This window comes from Lotus japonicus, chromosome 5 (assembly GCF_012489685.1).
Source record: "Lotus japonicus ecotype B-129 chromosome 5, LjGifu_v1.2".
NCBI lineage: Eukaryota > Viridiplantae > Streptophyta > Magnoliopsida > Fabales > Fabaceae > Lotus > Lotus japonicus.
The window spans coordinates 4,134,368-4,149,564 of record NC_080045.1 but is presented as its reverse complement, the minus strand read 5'-3'; the positions used below and the strand labels follow the sequence as shown (position 1 = coordinate 4,149,564).

At 35.6% G+C, this 15,197-nt stretch overlaps 2 protein-coding genes across 4 annotated transcripts; one reads left to right on the top strand and one right to left on the bottom strand.

The window, feature by feature from the left end:
• Positions 1 to 522: 522 nt before the first annotated feature.
• Positions 523 to 6,969, top strand: LOC130720106 (uncharacterized). Of its 3 annotated transcripts, none has more exons than XM_057570719.1 (13): positions 523 to 763; positions 851 to 1,015; positions 1,917 to 2,015; positions 2,119 to 2,250; positions 2,477 to 2,545; positions 2,619 to 2,715; positions 2,772 to 2,895; positions 3,800 to 4,013; positions 4,226 to 4,339; positions 5,784 to 5,915; positions 6,046 to 6,172; positions 6,320 to 6,436; positions 6,649 to 6,969. In XM_057570719.1, exons 1-12 carry the CDS (start codon positions 665 to 667, stop codon positions 6,388 to 6,390), a joined length of 1,443 nt encoding a protein of 480 aa, XP_057426702.1. In that variant the 5' UTR covers positions 523 to 664; the 3' UTR covers positions 6,391 to 6,436; positions 6,649 to 6,969. The 3 variants fall into 3 exon arrangements, with proteins under 3 accessions (XP_057426702.1, XP_057426700.1, XP_057426701.1); XM_057570717.1 differs by having other exon boundaries at positions 533 to 763; positions 6,046 to 6,126; XM_057570718.1 differs by having other exon boundaries at positions 536 to 763; positions 2,793 to 2,895; positions 6,046 to 6,126.
• A 1,255-nt stretch (positions 6,970 to 8,224) lies between these two features.
• Positions 8,225 to 14,586, bottom strand: LOC130718493 (uncharacterized). Its single transcript, XM_057569093.1, has 8 exons — positions 14,182 to 14,586; positions 13,926 to 14,057; positions 12,079 to 12,202; positions 11,198 to 11,634; positions 10,861 to 10,937; positions 10,586 to 10,721; positions 8,954 to 9,157; positions 8,225 to 8,480 (listed from the first exon to the last, which is right to left on the bottom strand). The coding sequence occupies exons 1-8, from the start codon at positions 14,554 to 14,556 to the stop codon at positions 8,421 to 8,423; spliced, it is 1,545 nt and encodes a 514-aa protein (XP_057425076.1). The 5' UTR covers positions 14,557 to 14,586; the 3' UTR covers positions 8,225 to 8,420.
• Positions 14,587 to 15,197: the final 611 nt, after the last annotated feature.

Below are 15,197 nucleotides of genomic sequence, written 5' to 3'. Positions count from 1 at the left end.
TAATATATTCATATGTTTTTGTGAATGGTAGTGGTGGTAGCGGCAATAACAGTGGTGGGTGGTGGTGGTTGATGCAATTGTGAGGGGATAGTGGAGTTGGTTATGGCAGTAGTAGTGGCGGTGATAATGTTGTAGGGCGACGATGGCGGCAATGACAAAGGGTTGTGTTGGCGATGAGTGGTGGTGGTGGTAGTGGCAATAACACAAGCGCGAGTTCTTTCGAATACGACTAAAGTGGTGAGGTTTTAAGCTATTCTTAACAATTTATAAAAATAAGGTCAAAACAACAACTTGTAGATAGTCCTACAAGCTATTACATAAATTTTCACAAAAACTTGTATAATCTGTTATACTATAATATAAGCTCAAATAAAATCTTCTAAATGAAAAGCTTAACTATAATCTATCATCAATTCATTTAAATAAATTTCTCAAAGGATATTATCAATAAACGCTCATAATAAGTGTTCCAAGAGGAAGGCAAATAAGTGTTTATATGATGTGTTTGGTGGAAAATTTGTCAAATTTTTGGACCCTATTTTTTATTTGATTGTTATAATTGTGTCTAGGCCAGCTGAACAAACTTTCCATTCTAAATTCTAATTAACTAAACTGGTATTTTCCATTCTTGATTCTCCGATCAGAAGCGAATCGAAACGTGATAATGGGGAGGTCTCATCTGGATGCGGTGATCTCCGTGTTTGTTACGGTGCACCCGCACGAGACCTCTGCTCTGCTCCACTCCTTCTTCTGCTTCTTCTTCGTCAGTTCTTCCCTTCTTTCTCTGCTCGTCAATCTCAATCTTCTTCTTCTTCCGCTACTCTTTGATTCATTTTGATTTTGATTGCAGATATTGAGTGCTTATTTCGTAGTTCTTCCGCTGCGTGACGAAGGTGCAATCTCATTGGGGCTGTCAAATCTACCAGGTCTCTTTGTAGGTTCCTTGGTCCTCACCCTCATTGCTGCGCCCATTTCGTCACTCGTCTTCTCTCTCCCTAATCTTTCCAAATCCAAGGTACCATCGCAATTCTTTCTTCTTTCTGTACTCTCGATTTCAGCTTATTAGACAATACAACAACAACAACAACAACAAAAAACAATTTTTGACAATTAGGATTAGTTTTTTTTTCTTTATAGGCAGATGTTAGTTGTTAGTAAATTAGTACGAATTATTCATCCTCAGGTTCCAACTTTGCCCTTCACATCATGTGAGCTACCCACTCAAATGATGGTTAAGTAACATACATTTAGTCATTTGAACTAGTAACACACATGTATTTTCAAAAATCTAAACTTTTTTATGGGTAAGAAAAATGGTAGGGTGCCTCCAGGCCTACCGGACAGAGTGTCAATGACATACTGGGGATATACAGCGGGAGGGGGGATTGTCTTCTCCTTTTACCCCTATGGAGGCCAGCAGAGGTCTACTCTAGTTGCGCAGCGTCAAGGGATCTCCCTCCGTAGGAATGCCCACTAACTTTGGATTTCTGTTTGTGGGGGACTCGAACCTATTAGAATTAGGGAGGTCTAACTCAACCCAAAAGCTAGCTCAAGAGTTGAGGGTTGCTCTACCCTTTATAAACACTTGTTTGTCCATATCTTTAGTCAATCTCTAACAGAACCCACACTCTTGGGGGTGAGGCTCAAACCCGGGCCGTGTGCCAATCCATGTTTGCTCCAAACAAACAAAAATCAAAACTTTGGATGCAATCATTTCAACTAGTTTTTGAATAATTATTATAATTTCTAGTTCTACTGAATAAGAATACAAGCTTACCCAATATGGGAAAAGGCATTCACATGTAATTCTTTAGTTATTTTTGTCATGAAAAATTAAATTTTGAAAATGATTAGAATGGTTCCTAGTTTATGTTTCCTTACAATTAATGCCGTAATTGTACCTCTTGAAATTCCAGGCTTTGGTTTTAATACACAGGTTCTTCAGTGTATCGCTGGTAGTGTTCTTTATTCTATGGCACTACTCATCAGCTGGATATTCAACATCGAATTTGATTGTAAGACAATATTATAACTGGAAATTGTTTGTTGCTGTCTAGTTTGTTTTTCGGCTCAGTTTTATTTAAATGAAACGTCTTCAAACTGTGTTTCTTTTCCTAGGGATCCACGGCCTTGACCAATCCCTCCAAGGAAGAGGCCAAAATTGGTGACCGAGGCAGTCTTGCATCTTCATTTGGTTGGGATGACCATGGATGGTTTTATATATCTGTCCGAATAGGATTGTTCCTTTGGGTATGGTTTTTTGTAGTTTTATTTTCCATGTTCAATTTCAATGTATAAACTTGATGAGGAGTGCTAGCAACACACTCATTGTGATTGATTTATTTTTTGAAAAGTCTACACATTTCTCTCATTTCTTAAAAAATGTGTTGCTAGCATTTCTCAAATTTGATATCATTCCATTGTTGGCTTGCTTCTGAAGATACTTTTGTGATACTAGTTTATGTGTTTTGTGAAGGTTGCTCTGCTTAATCTAATTACAATTTCTTCGACTTGGGCAAGGGTTATTGACATTATGGACAATGAGGTCTCTTTACTGCTACATCTTTTTTGTTCCAGTCTTGGTTATTTGTGCCCCACTTAACATGATTTGGGTTCAGTCAGGTTCAAGATTATTTGGATTTATTGGTTCTGGTGCCACCCTAGGACAATTTTGTGGATCATTGTTTGCCACTGGAATGGCTTTTGTTGGCCCATGTAAGTTTGCATGTTCTTATACAGTCATTTGTCATATAGTTCACTTTGCTTTACAGTAAAAAAAATGTCTTTTGCAGTTTTACTTTTGATTGCTGCTTTGTTGATGGAACTTGCGGCACAGACATCAAGAGGGATAAACCGTGGCACATCTCATGTTGAGGAAGAATTGACTCCCATCAGGTCATCCATATATTCCTTTCTTCATACTTACATGAATGAAAACTTCACATAAGTTTCAGATGGCTCCTAAATCATTTTTCCATTTTGGAACTTTAAGAAATATTCAGTATAGTCACTTGTAAAATATCTAAACATGTATGTTGAGATCTCTGATCGACTAGAGATGTGGCCTAAGTATAGTCTATAAATGCTTGGGCTATCCTCACCTCATGCACTAGCTTTTGCAGTAGAGTTAGACCTAGCCCAATTGCAAGTATATTTGAGCTATCTTATATCCAATATTAGGCTACCCACAACTGTCCAAAAAATCAACATAGCTCCACATCTTTCACAGTGCAATCAAACTCTATCTCAGCGCTCCTAACTTCCGATCATAGATGTGGGAGGGGGGTTTTGAGATCTCATATTTGACTAAAGTATAGGTTTTAAAGGCTTGGACCTCACCTCATAAGATAGCTTTTGGTGTTGAGTTAGGCCTAGAGTGAACTCAAGAACGTCATTATTTTATCCCATAATACGCTAGGGCATCTTTGATTATCTCTTACAATTGGTTTCTATATTAATATATCATAATTTGCTATCATATTTAAGGATTAGGAATCTAGTATTAGTATGTGTAAGGATTAGTATTTTTCTTTTCTAAAAATACATCCAACGTATAATTCTCATTAAATCAATATAATTTAAATATTTTGAGTATTCCTTTTCCTGCCTATTTTCCTAAAAGATTAAAAACCTATAACTTTACATGGTATTAGTGAAATACCATCCTCCATAATCTGTTCCACCTTCTTAAGGTGTTAATTCCAGCATCTTAAGTTTTCAAGTCCACTTGAAACTAATTCCATCGTTGACTTACTCCAATGGCATGTTAATGTCAACAATTTGTTTGTTTTGAATTTAGGGAATCTGATTCCAACCATGAAAATGAGACTGTTGAGATACATAAGACAAAATATACTCTAAGTGGTCCTCCAAAGTCGCCCACTTCTTCAGTGAGCCGTCAAATTTGGCCCATATTAGAAGGAATCTGGCTTATATTGTCATCAACTTACCTGTTGCATGTATCATTGTTCATCTGGCTGAGTGCAATTGTCTCTTCATTCTTCTACTTTCAGGTTAGGTAATCTTTTGTCCTGTATTTCAACCTTTGGTTTGTATCATCAGCATTTCTGATCTAACTGAATGATATAACGTGTGAACATTCAATCTTGTTTTGAATGATGAATCTCTAAAGCGGTCTTTATTGTTATGAATATTTATCTGACTTTGAATCTGTATATATCTCGACATGGTACATCTTCTGATGTTTCCCGATCTGTGATTGCAGAAAATGAGTGTGGTTGCCTCTACAGTTACTAGCTCTCTTGGTAGGAGAAAATTATTTGCCCAGATAAATAGCTTTATTGCTGTTTTTATTCTTGCTGGACAATTGTCCTTAACGGTAAGTTCTTCTTCTTGGTATTAAACTTCATTTTACTGTGTTTGAATGGATACTTTCAAAATATCAGAGAATTTGTAATGCAGGGGAATTAAATTGATTCATTTTAATTTTTAGCATTTATAAGATTCCTTGTTTGAATAACTATTCGAAAATAAATAATTAAAATAAATAAAAGTCACTGGAAATTTTGGAAAAACTTGTTCCTTTTCTTCCTCCACCCATCAACGTTTGAGGGGAGTGTTGAGTTCTCTATTTACCACGTGACTCGTTCCAGCATTAAAAGGAACTGCCTAGGTTAATTACTACTCGTATATAGTTGGGGTAGATTCCTGTACCTGATAGATTCATGTTGTTGTTGTTGTGTGTGTGTGTGTGTGCCCGAATTCAAAAGCTATAGACCTGCAATCTTGGGTGGCTGAAGAAGAGCTGTTCTCGCAGCATCTAACTTCACATATATGCATATAAAATAGCATAAATAAGAAAGAAAAAAACTTAGGTAACTAGAAACACTTAAATAAAGTTGTACTTATAAATCATGGCTCATAATCCATAATGCATGCATAAGCCATAAAGTACTTAAAATCTTAACCAGTGTTGTCAAATAGCCGATATAGCAGGCACTATAGTGCTATAGCGTAGCGCTCTGAGGGTTCACGACTATCCGCTATTTTTATCTCTGAGGGCTTAACATAGCGGATTTTTGGCTTTCCGTGATCCGCAATTAAAAACTATCTTAACAACTCCAAACAACTTATATCAACTTTTTTATGAGTCGGCACAAAACTTTAACATCAAAACTTAATAGTCAATATAAACTTTTTTATGTGCATTAGAGAACTCGCAAAGCTGAGAAGGAGGAAACAGAGAAGGAAGAGATAGTGACAAAGAACTTGCTGAAGAACGGAGATCTCGTGAACCCAATAAACATCGCCAGAGAACAGAAGAAACATCACTGGAGAATAGAGGACTCACTGATGGAGCATGTGGAAGATGATAGTAGAAGAATCTTTAGGGTTGAAGCAGAAGCGGCCAATTGAAAATTTTAGGGTTAGAGTATTTGTGGAATCAGGTCAAATAAGGAAACGGGCTGAAACCCTAATTTAAATCCAGGTTTCTTCCAAACCATTTATCAGGACTTTGCTGCGGTTTTATGATTAAACTCGTAATTCCGATGGGATTTAGCCAGATTAGGATTTTTCGTCCAATCCAATCCTCACTGGTCGCATGATCAGAGGATTTCAGAATTAAAATCTCGATTTTACTACTATGCTTGTGTATTTAAGTTTCTAGTGTATATTACTGAGTGCTATCACTCAAGCATTTTTCTGACCATTTCTTGTGTCTTTGTTATTACAATCAGTTTTTTAGGTGCAATAATAATGAGATATATTTATTGTTGAATATTTCTTATGTAAATTGTACATTTATTTTTCTTTACATACAGGGGCGCATTCTTACTGTTGCTGGGGTGACTGCAGCTATATGCTCAGCTCCTTTTGTTGGCCTCTTAAATTTAATTGCTCTAGCAGTATGGCCAGATTGGGTGGTGGTTGCTATTTGTGAGACGCTGAGAAAGGTTGCATTCATCTTCTGAAGAAATTCATAAATCTGACCCATTTCTCATGTATTGTAAACTGCAAATTGTTGATTAAGTTAACTATGTCAAACTTTGACGTGTATTATGGCCGTGTTCTACAATGTTGCAGGTAGTCACATATGTTGTTACAAGGCCTGGAAGAGAGCTGCTATTTGTTGTTGTTTCAGAGGATGAGAAGTATAAAGCCAAAGTATGGCCATCTTCTGTTTTATTTCTTCTTTCCTTCCCTCATAAAGGTGATATGAAGTATTTGTAATGAGTGTTGGGTTTGTTGGAGACAACCAATGCTTCTCTTCGATCAAATTAGTTAGACATTCTAATATTCCATGTTTCTTAGGGTATTTCCTAGTAAGTGCATAAAATGAACCTACATGCTGATGCAGGTATGCATAGATGTGTTGGTTCAAAGACTCGGAGATGCTACAGCAGCAGGAATGTACAAAATTCTTGTTAGTACTCTCAACGAGAAGCCCTCAACCGTTTCCCTTTTTGGCCTGCCGGTATGTGTGAACAGATAAAAGAAAAAAGTAAAGAAATTTAAAATTGATCATTACTACATCCTGAGGAAGTGTAGTTATTGGCTAAAATACTTTTCATCTTTCCTCATTAGCAATGCTGCAACACACGCTAGTAAATTTTTTCGGCTTTTTCTTGTTTTATACATTATATGCAAAATATTAATGCTATTAAACTTTTCATTGCTCTTTGCCAGGTTTGTTTGTTCTGGATAGTCACAGCATTTTTCTTGGGTCGTCGCCAAGTGCAACTTTCAAAGAACTAGATTTTCTTACACTAATTTTTCTTTATACATGTATAGAGAAATTTGAGCCTGAGAGGCTGAGATAAGCTAACATCGGTATGTTCTACCTATTTTTTTCAAGGCATTACTTTTGTGCTGATAATTAGAGAAATTCTGATGTAGGGTGATACAAATGAATGATCATACATGCCACAGGATTATTTACTATAGAGGAACAATTTCTGCCTTCTGCTTCATTGGTATTCAATTCAATATGGAGGAACAATTTCTGCCTATTGATGTTATATGGATTATATCAATGTGAAGTTTGTTCAAAATCTGGGGATATGTTCACTTTACTGAAGTATGGAAAAAGCATGTCTTAGTTTACGCCTAATTCTACCCCAAAAGCTAGCTTGTAAGTTAATGATTGCTCTACCATTTAAGAACTTATTTGACTATGCCTCTAGTCAATGTGAGACCTTAACGCACCTCTCACGCCTAGAGCTTGATAAATATAGAGCGTGCAGTTTGCAAGATTGGATATCCGTTGGGGGCCCAATAAATAGATCTAGGACAGTCTCTTGTAACATTTTAGACTTTGGGTTTAATCTTAATTCTACCCTAAAAACTAGATCCTAAGGTGAGGATTGTACTACGGTTCATAAGGACTTATTGGCGACATCTCTAATCAGTTACCCTTAACAACACAAAAGATATTTAATCTCAATCCCAATATCCATAAATGTGATTTGACCATCTAGATTCCTTGAAATAAGGCGAACCTTGAGCAAAATGTAGTAAAAGACTAGCATGTCAAATTTGCTAATTGAGGTTTTTTGTCAAAGTATTTGGAGTATTTAAGAGATGCCAATGGTCTTTCAAAAAAAAAAGATGCCAATGGTTGTTGTAGCTTCAATGCTTGACAATAACCATTTCACCAAGTCCGTTCATCAAAGATAAGTTTGCATGAAAATGGCTTGATTACCCATTCTACCTCACTCCATAACATGTTTGAAGCCATTCCCCAAACAGCATTAGCAAGCTTGGTGGGAACTAATTCACCCGTTGTTGGTGAAAATGAACTCATAACTTCCCTTTGCATCATGATTCCACATGCGGTAACTCCTAATAAGATGAAAACATTCGTATATACTCTTCTAGAAATCAGCACGAATCCATATTTCACTAAGAATTTAATTTATATGCATTGATATTTTTTTATTTGATTATATCTTAAATTTAATTAAGACATGACAAATTAATTATTTTAATTTAATAAAAAACTTTTGTGCACTGTGAGTTCATTATTATTAAACTCTTTCATAATTGCGCGGATTCCCTGACTAGTATGTTCCATTTAGCTAATTGTGGTACCCCATTTGACATGAAATTTTTTCATGAGAATAGTATATTTAAATAAACGTAAAAACATACAGATATGTCTCTGTTCAAATTCGAGACCCCATTTACAATCGTTGTATTTACAGACATGACATTTTCTATATGATTCAGACAAATTATCAACACTACAGAAACGCATGCGGTCTTAGCAGCATATTTTTCAGATTTTTATTGAGCCGAAAACACAAACAAGAGTATCAGCAGTGATAGCTAACTTAATGTGAAAAACATAAGATACATAAATAGAGTGAACTGAAACAATTTGTACTCAAGAGCAAAATGACATTTTTTTTTTCAATGGAAGTTTATATACAATGGCACCATTACTTCAGAAGTTTAAATTAATCACTCAATTTGCATATGTCAACGAACTTCTGCACTGCATTATGGTATTGAGTTCCCTGCACATAGGACAAGTAACATCACGTGCAAGTTAGAAAGTTTAGCTACACTAAGTTCATGGACCAACTACCCAGAATGCCATGCTAACAACAAACTACAGCAGATTAAATTAAGTTCAACTTTTCTCAAACAGACAGTTGAAAAACACATACGATGTCAACCAAATACGAAAAAGGATAATATGTTAGGCTGACAGAAAAAACTACAATCATAACTATTTCAATCAGACTAAATCAGTCTGATTTATTGATATAACTGATGTCTAACATCCTCATAGAAAAATTAATTTTGATTTCTATAAAAAAAACATGCATAGAAACTAATCTTCAATATGCAAGGGGCACAAGTTGACCAACATCAGTAAAGAATGACAGGGCCAGTAGACTCAATAACACCAAGTCACCAATAACAATAAATGATTAGGCAATGTTAAATAGCAACTAACAAACAAAGTGAGCTGGTAAAAAACTACCTCCCAATAAAGTTGGTGACAGTCCATGCACTTCCAAAACTCCAAATTCTTGTTGAATAAGCAATTTGGAATTTTTTGAAAACCCTTTGCAGCTTCAACAGCTTCTTCAGTTGTCAGTGGCTTCTGAATAAACATTCCATTGCACTTTGTGCACCTTGACATTAGCTTATCCTCACTAATTTTTAGTTGAAAAGTTTCAATAATCTGAAAAAAAAAAAAAAAACTTCAATTTTAGCCTGTGACCGTGGCATCAGTTTCTCAAGCAATACATGCATACTGATTTTTCTATCTGCTTTGCAAAAAAAAAAAAAAAGAATAAAGAGGAATAGACCTTTTTCTTTTGAAATATAAGTAGAATTGTAGAAATAGACTGAGCCAACACCGGTAAGACAAACTTCCATGTTATCAAGTCTAGTCCATTGTGAACATTATCATATATCAAAGTGTGTATGAATAAAATATTTAATTTCTCTCATATCACTATTTTAAAATAAAATATGAAGTTATATTATGTTGCTTGGCGACAAGTTTGCTATTAGCATTGCACACAACCATAGGAACCAGATCAAGAATGAAGAAAAAGAGAAATTTATGGATGAATCCCCAATTCCCAAACCCTGTCTAAGATGGAGCAGAACCTATAATTGGGATAGAAAGCAGAATTACTGATGGATTCAAGAACAGAGAGATGTAAATTGCTTATTCAATTGAACTGAAACAGAGCCAAGATCCTCTCACTGAGAATCAAAGACTCAAGGATACAAGATTGAGAACTGGCAACTATGGAACTGTGGAACCCTAATACCTCTGGAACTTCGAGAGTCCAGTCTCTCCAACAACCTAACTGATTCTCTAACTAACTAACTGCCCTGTCCCCTTATTTATATAGCAGAATCCTAACTGCCAAAACTAACAGACTAGATACTAGGCTAGTCTTTATTACACTGATAACAGAATAAGGCTAAACAGATGCCTTCTTCTTATTCCTTCTTTCATAGACCTTCTTTATTGGGGGACGATGCTCATCAATTACACTCAAATCTCCTGGTTTTTCGAGAGCCCAGAACCTCTCCCTATTCCCCAATGTACAAAATTCCCAATACTCTCTATCTCAAATTCTCATTTATAATATAACCTCTCTAACCAACTCTATCAAACTAACTAAAACTCCCTCAAACTAACTAAAGTACTATGACTACCTATCAGATAAACTAACACTTGATCATGGAGAATTTAGTTAATGGTGTTATAGTTACAACATATGTCCCTCAAGATGTATTCACTTTAGAACTTCCCACATATCTATTCCAAGATCTTATTGGCAAGCTAAAAGCTGCAAGTGATAATATCCATTTACGCAGGGTGATGTTGCGTTGCAAAATTAGCACTTGTTTCCATTATTCCCTTTTATTTATATACTAATTTTTTCCCTAGAATTCTGCAATAGGAGTTTAGGACATATTTGTTCCCCGTAAATCCAAGGATAGCATTTACTAGAATAAGAATATACTGAAGTGTAGCTATGCTATTATTCAAAACAGAAATAACATTCAGTTTCTAATCTGTTTCAAATCTTTTTTTTTTCACAGAAACAATTTCTATTATATATGTGGATAATTAAAGAAACTATACCTCAAGTAGCTGTTCATTTTTCAGAAGACTCTTCACTTTATATATTTGATTATTTGCTAGATAATCATGTCTTAGCAACTTTGCATCCCGTGTCAAGAGCACTCTATTCTCTTTTTGTACTTGCATTATCAACTCCCTGAATATAATGGAAATAGTTTCAGCCAAATGAAAAAAGAAAATAGAATAAAATCAGCTGTCAGACAAATAATAAGAGCTTACATAAAAATAAAAAATTAGAAAATAATAACAAGAGAAGCACCCTCTATTCATATAACCTTGGTTCAGGCTTCTTTGAATAAGGAATTGCAGCATCTATCCCAACACACCGTAAATGTTTGGCCAAGCCTTCAACCTGTGTAAATTCCTTACCAGGTTCATGATCACATTTTTATTTTATGAATACACACTTTTTGGATAAAAGATTTCGATTTAACATTGATAAAAACAGAAGTCCAGAAAAACGTTTCCTATGTGCTCCAGAGGTTAGTGGAATTTGACTATACCCTATTGTGAGTCTATCAATAAAACCTCATAAAATTAAGGGTACATCAGATGTTTATAAAAATTGAAGAAAGGGGATGGCATCAGATGTTCATAATTAAGATGGCTTACCATAACATCACAAAGGAACCTTGGATATCCATCTCCCCCCACCGATGGATCCCAAGGTGAGATACCCTGCCACTCATCAAACTTATCTAAATGATTTTCTTTCAAATTCCCATTAATTGGCAACGGCTTCTTCCTTTTCTTTTTTGAGGTCTTGGGCTTTCTGTCTGACTCCTTTAACAAAATCCGATCACCATGTTTTTTCACAATGTTCAACAAAAACTCATCCATTGGCATGGTAATCCAACATGATGATTTCTGGGTCCTTCCCCCTACTGAAGTTATCACCTGAGTTACATCAGAACAAGTAGTGGCTTGGACAATCGCTAAAGCATCACAAAACTGTGTTCTCAGAACTTTATCACACGTATCATCCTTTTTGAAAAGCTCTTTCAACCCAAGATTTGCACCTGGATATGACAATCCCGTTGCCAACTCTCCTGCAGTGTAAATTCCAACAAAATGCACTGAAAAAAAATTCTCTGTATTCATCCTCAATATATACAGAATAAAACAAAAGATAAAAGACAATAGGTGTGGAATGAGCAAAAATATACATGGTCAGTGAAAGTAAGACAAAAAATATAGGGGCTTATATATCAGTATTTCTTTCTTCTCTAGTTCCTATTACTTTCTCAGTGCTACATTGGAAAACTCCTTTATAGGGGCTTATATTCAGTGACCAATCAAACTTAATCGCTCCAATTTGAAAAGGCTGGCTTTGTTGCAAGAGAAACTCAATATGAATATGCAACTTTTTGAAAACTAGAGTGACAAAATATTTAATCAAGCAATTAAACAATTTTGAATGTTGCAAAGAGAAAAGTACAATACAATGACAGGCCAGTGTCCAGAGTTTATAATAGAAAACTTTCACTACTAACCTTCTTTGGCAACCTTTTCTCGGAAGGCCTTAAATATTTCGAGCAAGCAATGAGCATCCATAGCTGCATACATTATCTGCTCTTCTGTAAGAGGACGACATGACCAATCACTACATTGGAGTTCCTAAAGCAGGCATCATAAGTTGGGTTAGCACCTTACATTAATGGAAAATGCCAATTGGCCAGTCTGGAACCCGAAAATCCCAATGGAGCAAAATACATCCTTGAGCGCACAAGAGATTCCCCTTCATGTCCTTTTACAGACATCCTGTTTCTACTAAAATACAAAAAGGTAAACATTGATATCTTTATACTATATTCAGCTCAATCCTACTGTTGCTTTTGAAAGCTGAATGAACATAACTATCTGTAACATGCAATTTCTTTTTATGATCAACCAATATCTTCAAAAATAATTTCGTAAACCTAAGATATTCCAATTGACAAAATCCTGTAAATATGAGCAAACATGTTTTTTTCCTTTATTTATTAGTAAGCATATAATGACAATCTATAAGATATAATTTACGATGCACCTACCACTTCTAACTGAAGACAAAAGGTTAGTTCTGGTAGAATTTAAACCTGTCCAAATATCAATGTCCGTACATTAAATATTGGCTGATTATCATTCTGATGAAATTGACAGTCATTGCTAGAACATTTTACTGCATCCAACTACTCAGGAATGAGTTTTGCATTCAGCAAATAAAAATATTTTCAACTGTGACTACAATCTAGAGATCTTCTAGACGCAGAACACACTCCTAACAATCAATTTACTACCCACAGAGGTGAAGGCACTTAATATTGAACCAATATGTATATTGATGTCTGACACGAATAGACTTTTACTTGGGAGAAATACAACTATTCATGTCCTCTAACCTGGTACTTCAGCTAGGAAAGATTTTTGGTTCTTGACACAATTTCAAAGCTTCTACAACCTAGTAGTCAGTAACTGATCTGTGTTACTTTTTTAGGATAAAAGTAAACTTCACCAAACGGTAAAAGTGAACCCACTCGTTGTTCATGCTTCAAGCCTAACTGAGTCCTGCGCTAGGCACCATAATAGAGGTTTATATCCATCCATATATGGCTACGCCCTCCACCAGATAGTTCAAAATTTTCAGATGCTTTATTCTTGACAATATTAAATACAGCTTTTACAACTGGATGGAATCTCATTTTTTTCTACTAACCAGCCAGAAACAAGATGCATAAAGAACAACATGGAACAATAAGCTTTTAGCAGTACAGATTTTTTATTTTCAAAGAAGGATTTATGTAACACTGGAGTAGATGCTGGTGGCAACAATTGAAGAGACTAACTTCCTTTAATATAGTGAGAAAAAAAAATGTTTGTGTGATTCATGTAACATATCCACAAACAACCAAACTAATGTTTGTCCGAGAATTAAAGTAGCACATAGACCAAATGTTAAAATGCAACTTATTCAGGGCTGTAACTTGTTCAAGAAGAAGCTCCTGCTTCTCTACAAAAGCACTGCTTCTTTAGTCTTTACAGAAGCACTGGCTTCAAGTCAAGAATAGTTTCATACAAAGTTGAATGCACTTCCTAAAGTTATTTCATAGAACAAACATGAACCCTTCAACTTCATCAATTTCCACTCTGACACTCAGTGCAATACGATTGCAAGCAACCTTGTACATAGGTCTCTCTGCCCGGTTTAAAATGCCGGTGTGTCCATGTCAAACGATCAACTCTATTGAAGTTCACACTCACTCGCATTTTCTTAACAACTACATTCCCGCGATTCCATAGCAAAAAAATCTCAGCCTTAGAATATAAACAAAATGGACCCATAACAAGATATGAAACAAACCTTTGAGAGTGAAATCGCCAACACTTCTCCACATATAGTTGACAAGCTCTTAGTTTGCTTTGATGCAATTCTTCCCTGTTTCTTAGGCTGCAGCTGATTATACACACTCGTGATATCCAAATACGGCTCAACCTATCAACAACCAACAGTAAAAAATTCACCACAAACTCTAAATCATCTCAGCAAAATGCTCACACAATTTCAACAGAAAACAAAAACTGAGAACACAAATTTTCCTGCATTTTCTCGTTCTCACCTTATCGAAACCAGGTTCGCAGCCATGGGAACAGAAAGTGGAGGACAAGTATACCAAATCCTGCTTGAATCTGAATCCGAGTTTCAAGATATCAGGGGAGACGAGCATTTCTCGCAGCGGTTCCCATAGCGAAGACAGAGGGAGTGAGAGCAAGTCGAGGAGAAAAACCACCGAGTCGCCGCCACTGAGTTGGCACGCGATTTGGAGCAGCGAGACGGCGGGGAAGGACGTTTGGTGAGTTCGGACGGGTTTCCATTCGGCGTCGAGGCCGATGATAGAGGTCTGAGTCAGTGTTCGACTCAGTAGGGTGAACTCGGGCGAGTCGGTGGATGTAACTAGGTGGACTTCGAAAGGCTTCTGGTTATGGGGATCCATGTGAAGGGAAGAAGAGAAAGAAAGTTTGCTTAATGGGACTGGATTTAAGGAGGGATATTCTAACTTCTAAGGGTATGTTTGGCATGTTTAGCTGATAAGCTAGCTGAAAGCTGAAAAGCTAGCTGAAAGCTTATAAGCTAGCTGATAGCTGAAAGCTGATAAGCTAGCTGAAAGCTGATAGCTGAAAAGCTACGTGATTGAAACAAAAGTGTTTGGTAAAACTAGCTGTTAAACAAGTTGAAATTGTAAAATGACATAAAAGAACATACTTGTATAATTATTTTTATATTTAACATTACTTTATTTTCACATTAATATCAATATAATATTAATATTAAAATTATTATCACTTTAAATATTTTTATTAGCTTCAGTTATTTATCATCTTAAAAATATAATATTAATTTTTATTTATTTTTATTAATATAATATTTATAATACTTGTGGTGCGCAGCGGTGTGGCGGGAATGGTGGCGGAAACTGCATACGTAAGTGTGAGGGGAAAATATGTTTAGTGTTCTTATAAATATATAAGGGTAATGGTAGAATTTTAATAAAATGATAAGGATAAAAATGAGAATAAATTTAATAAGCTATAAGCTTTAAGTTATAAGCTACCTGAGATAGCTTATAGCTTAAAG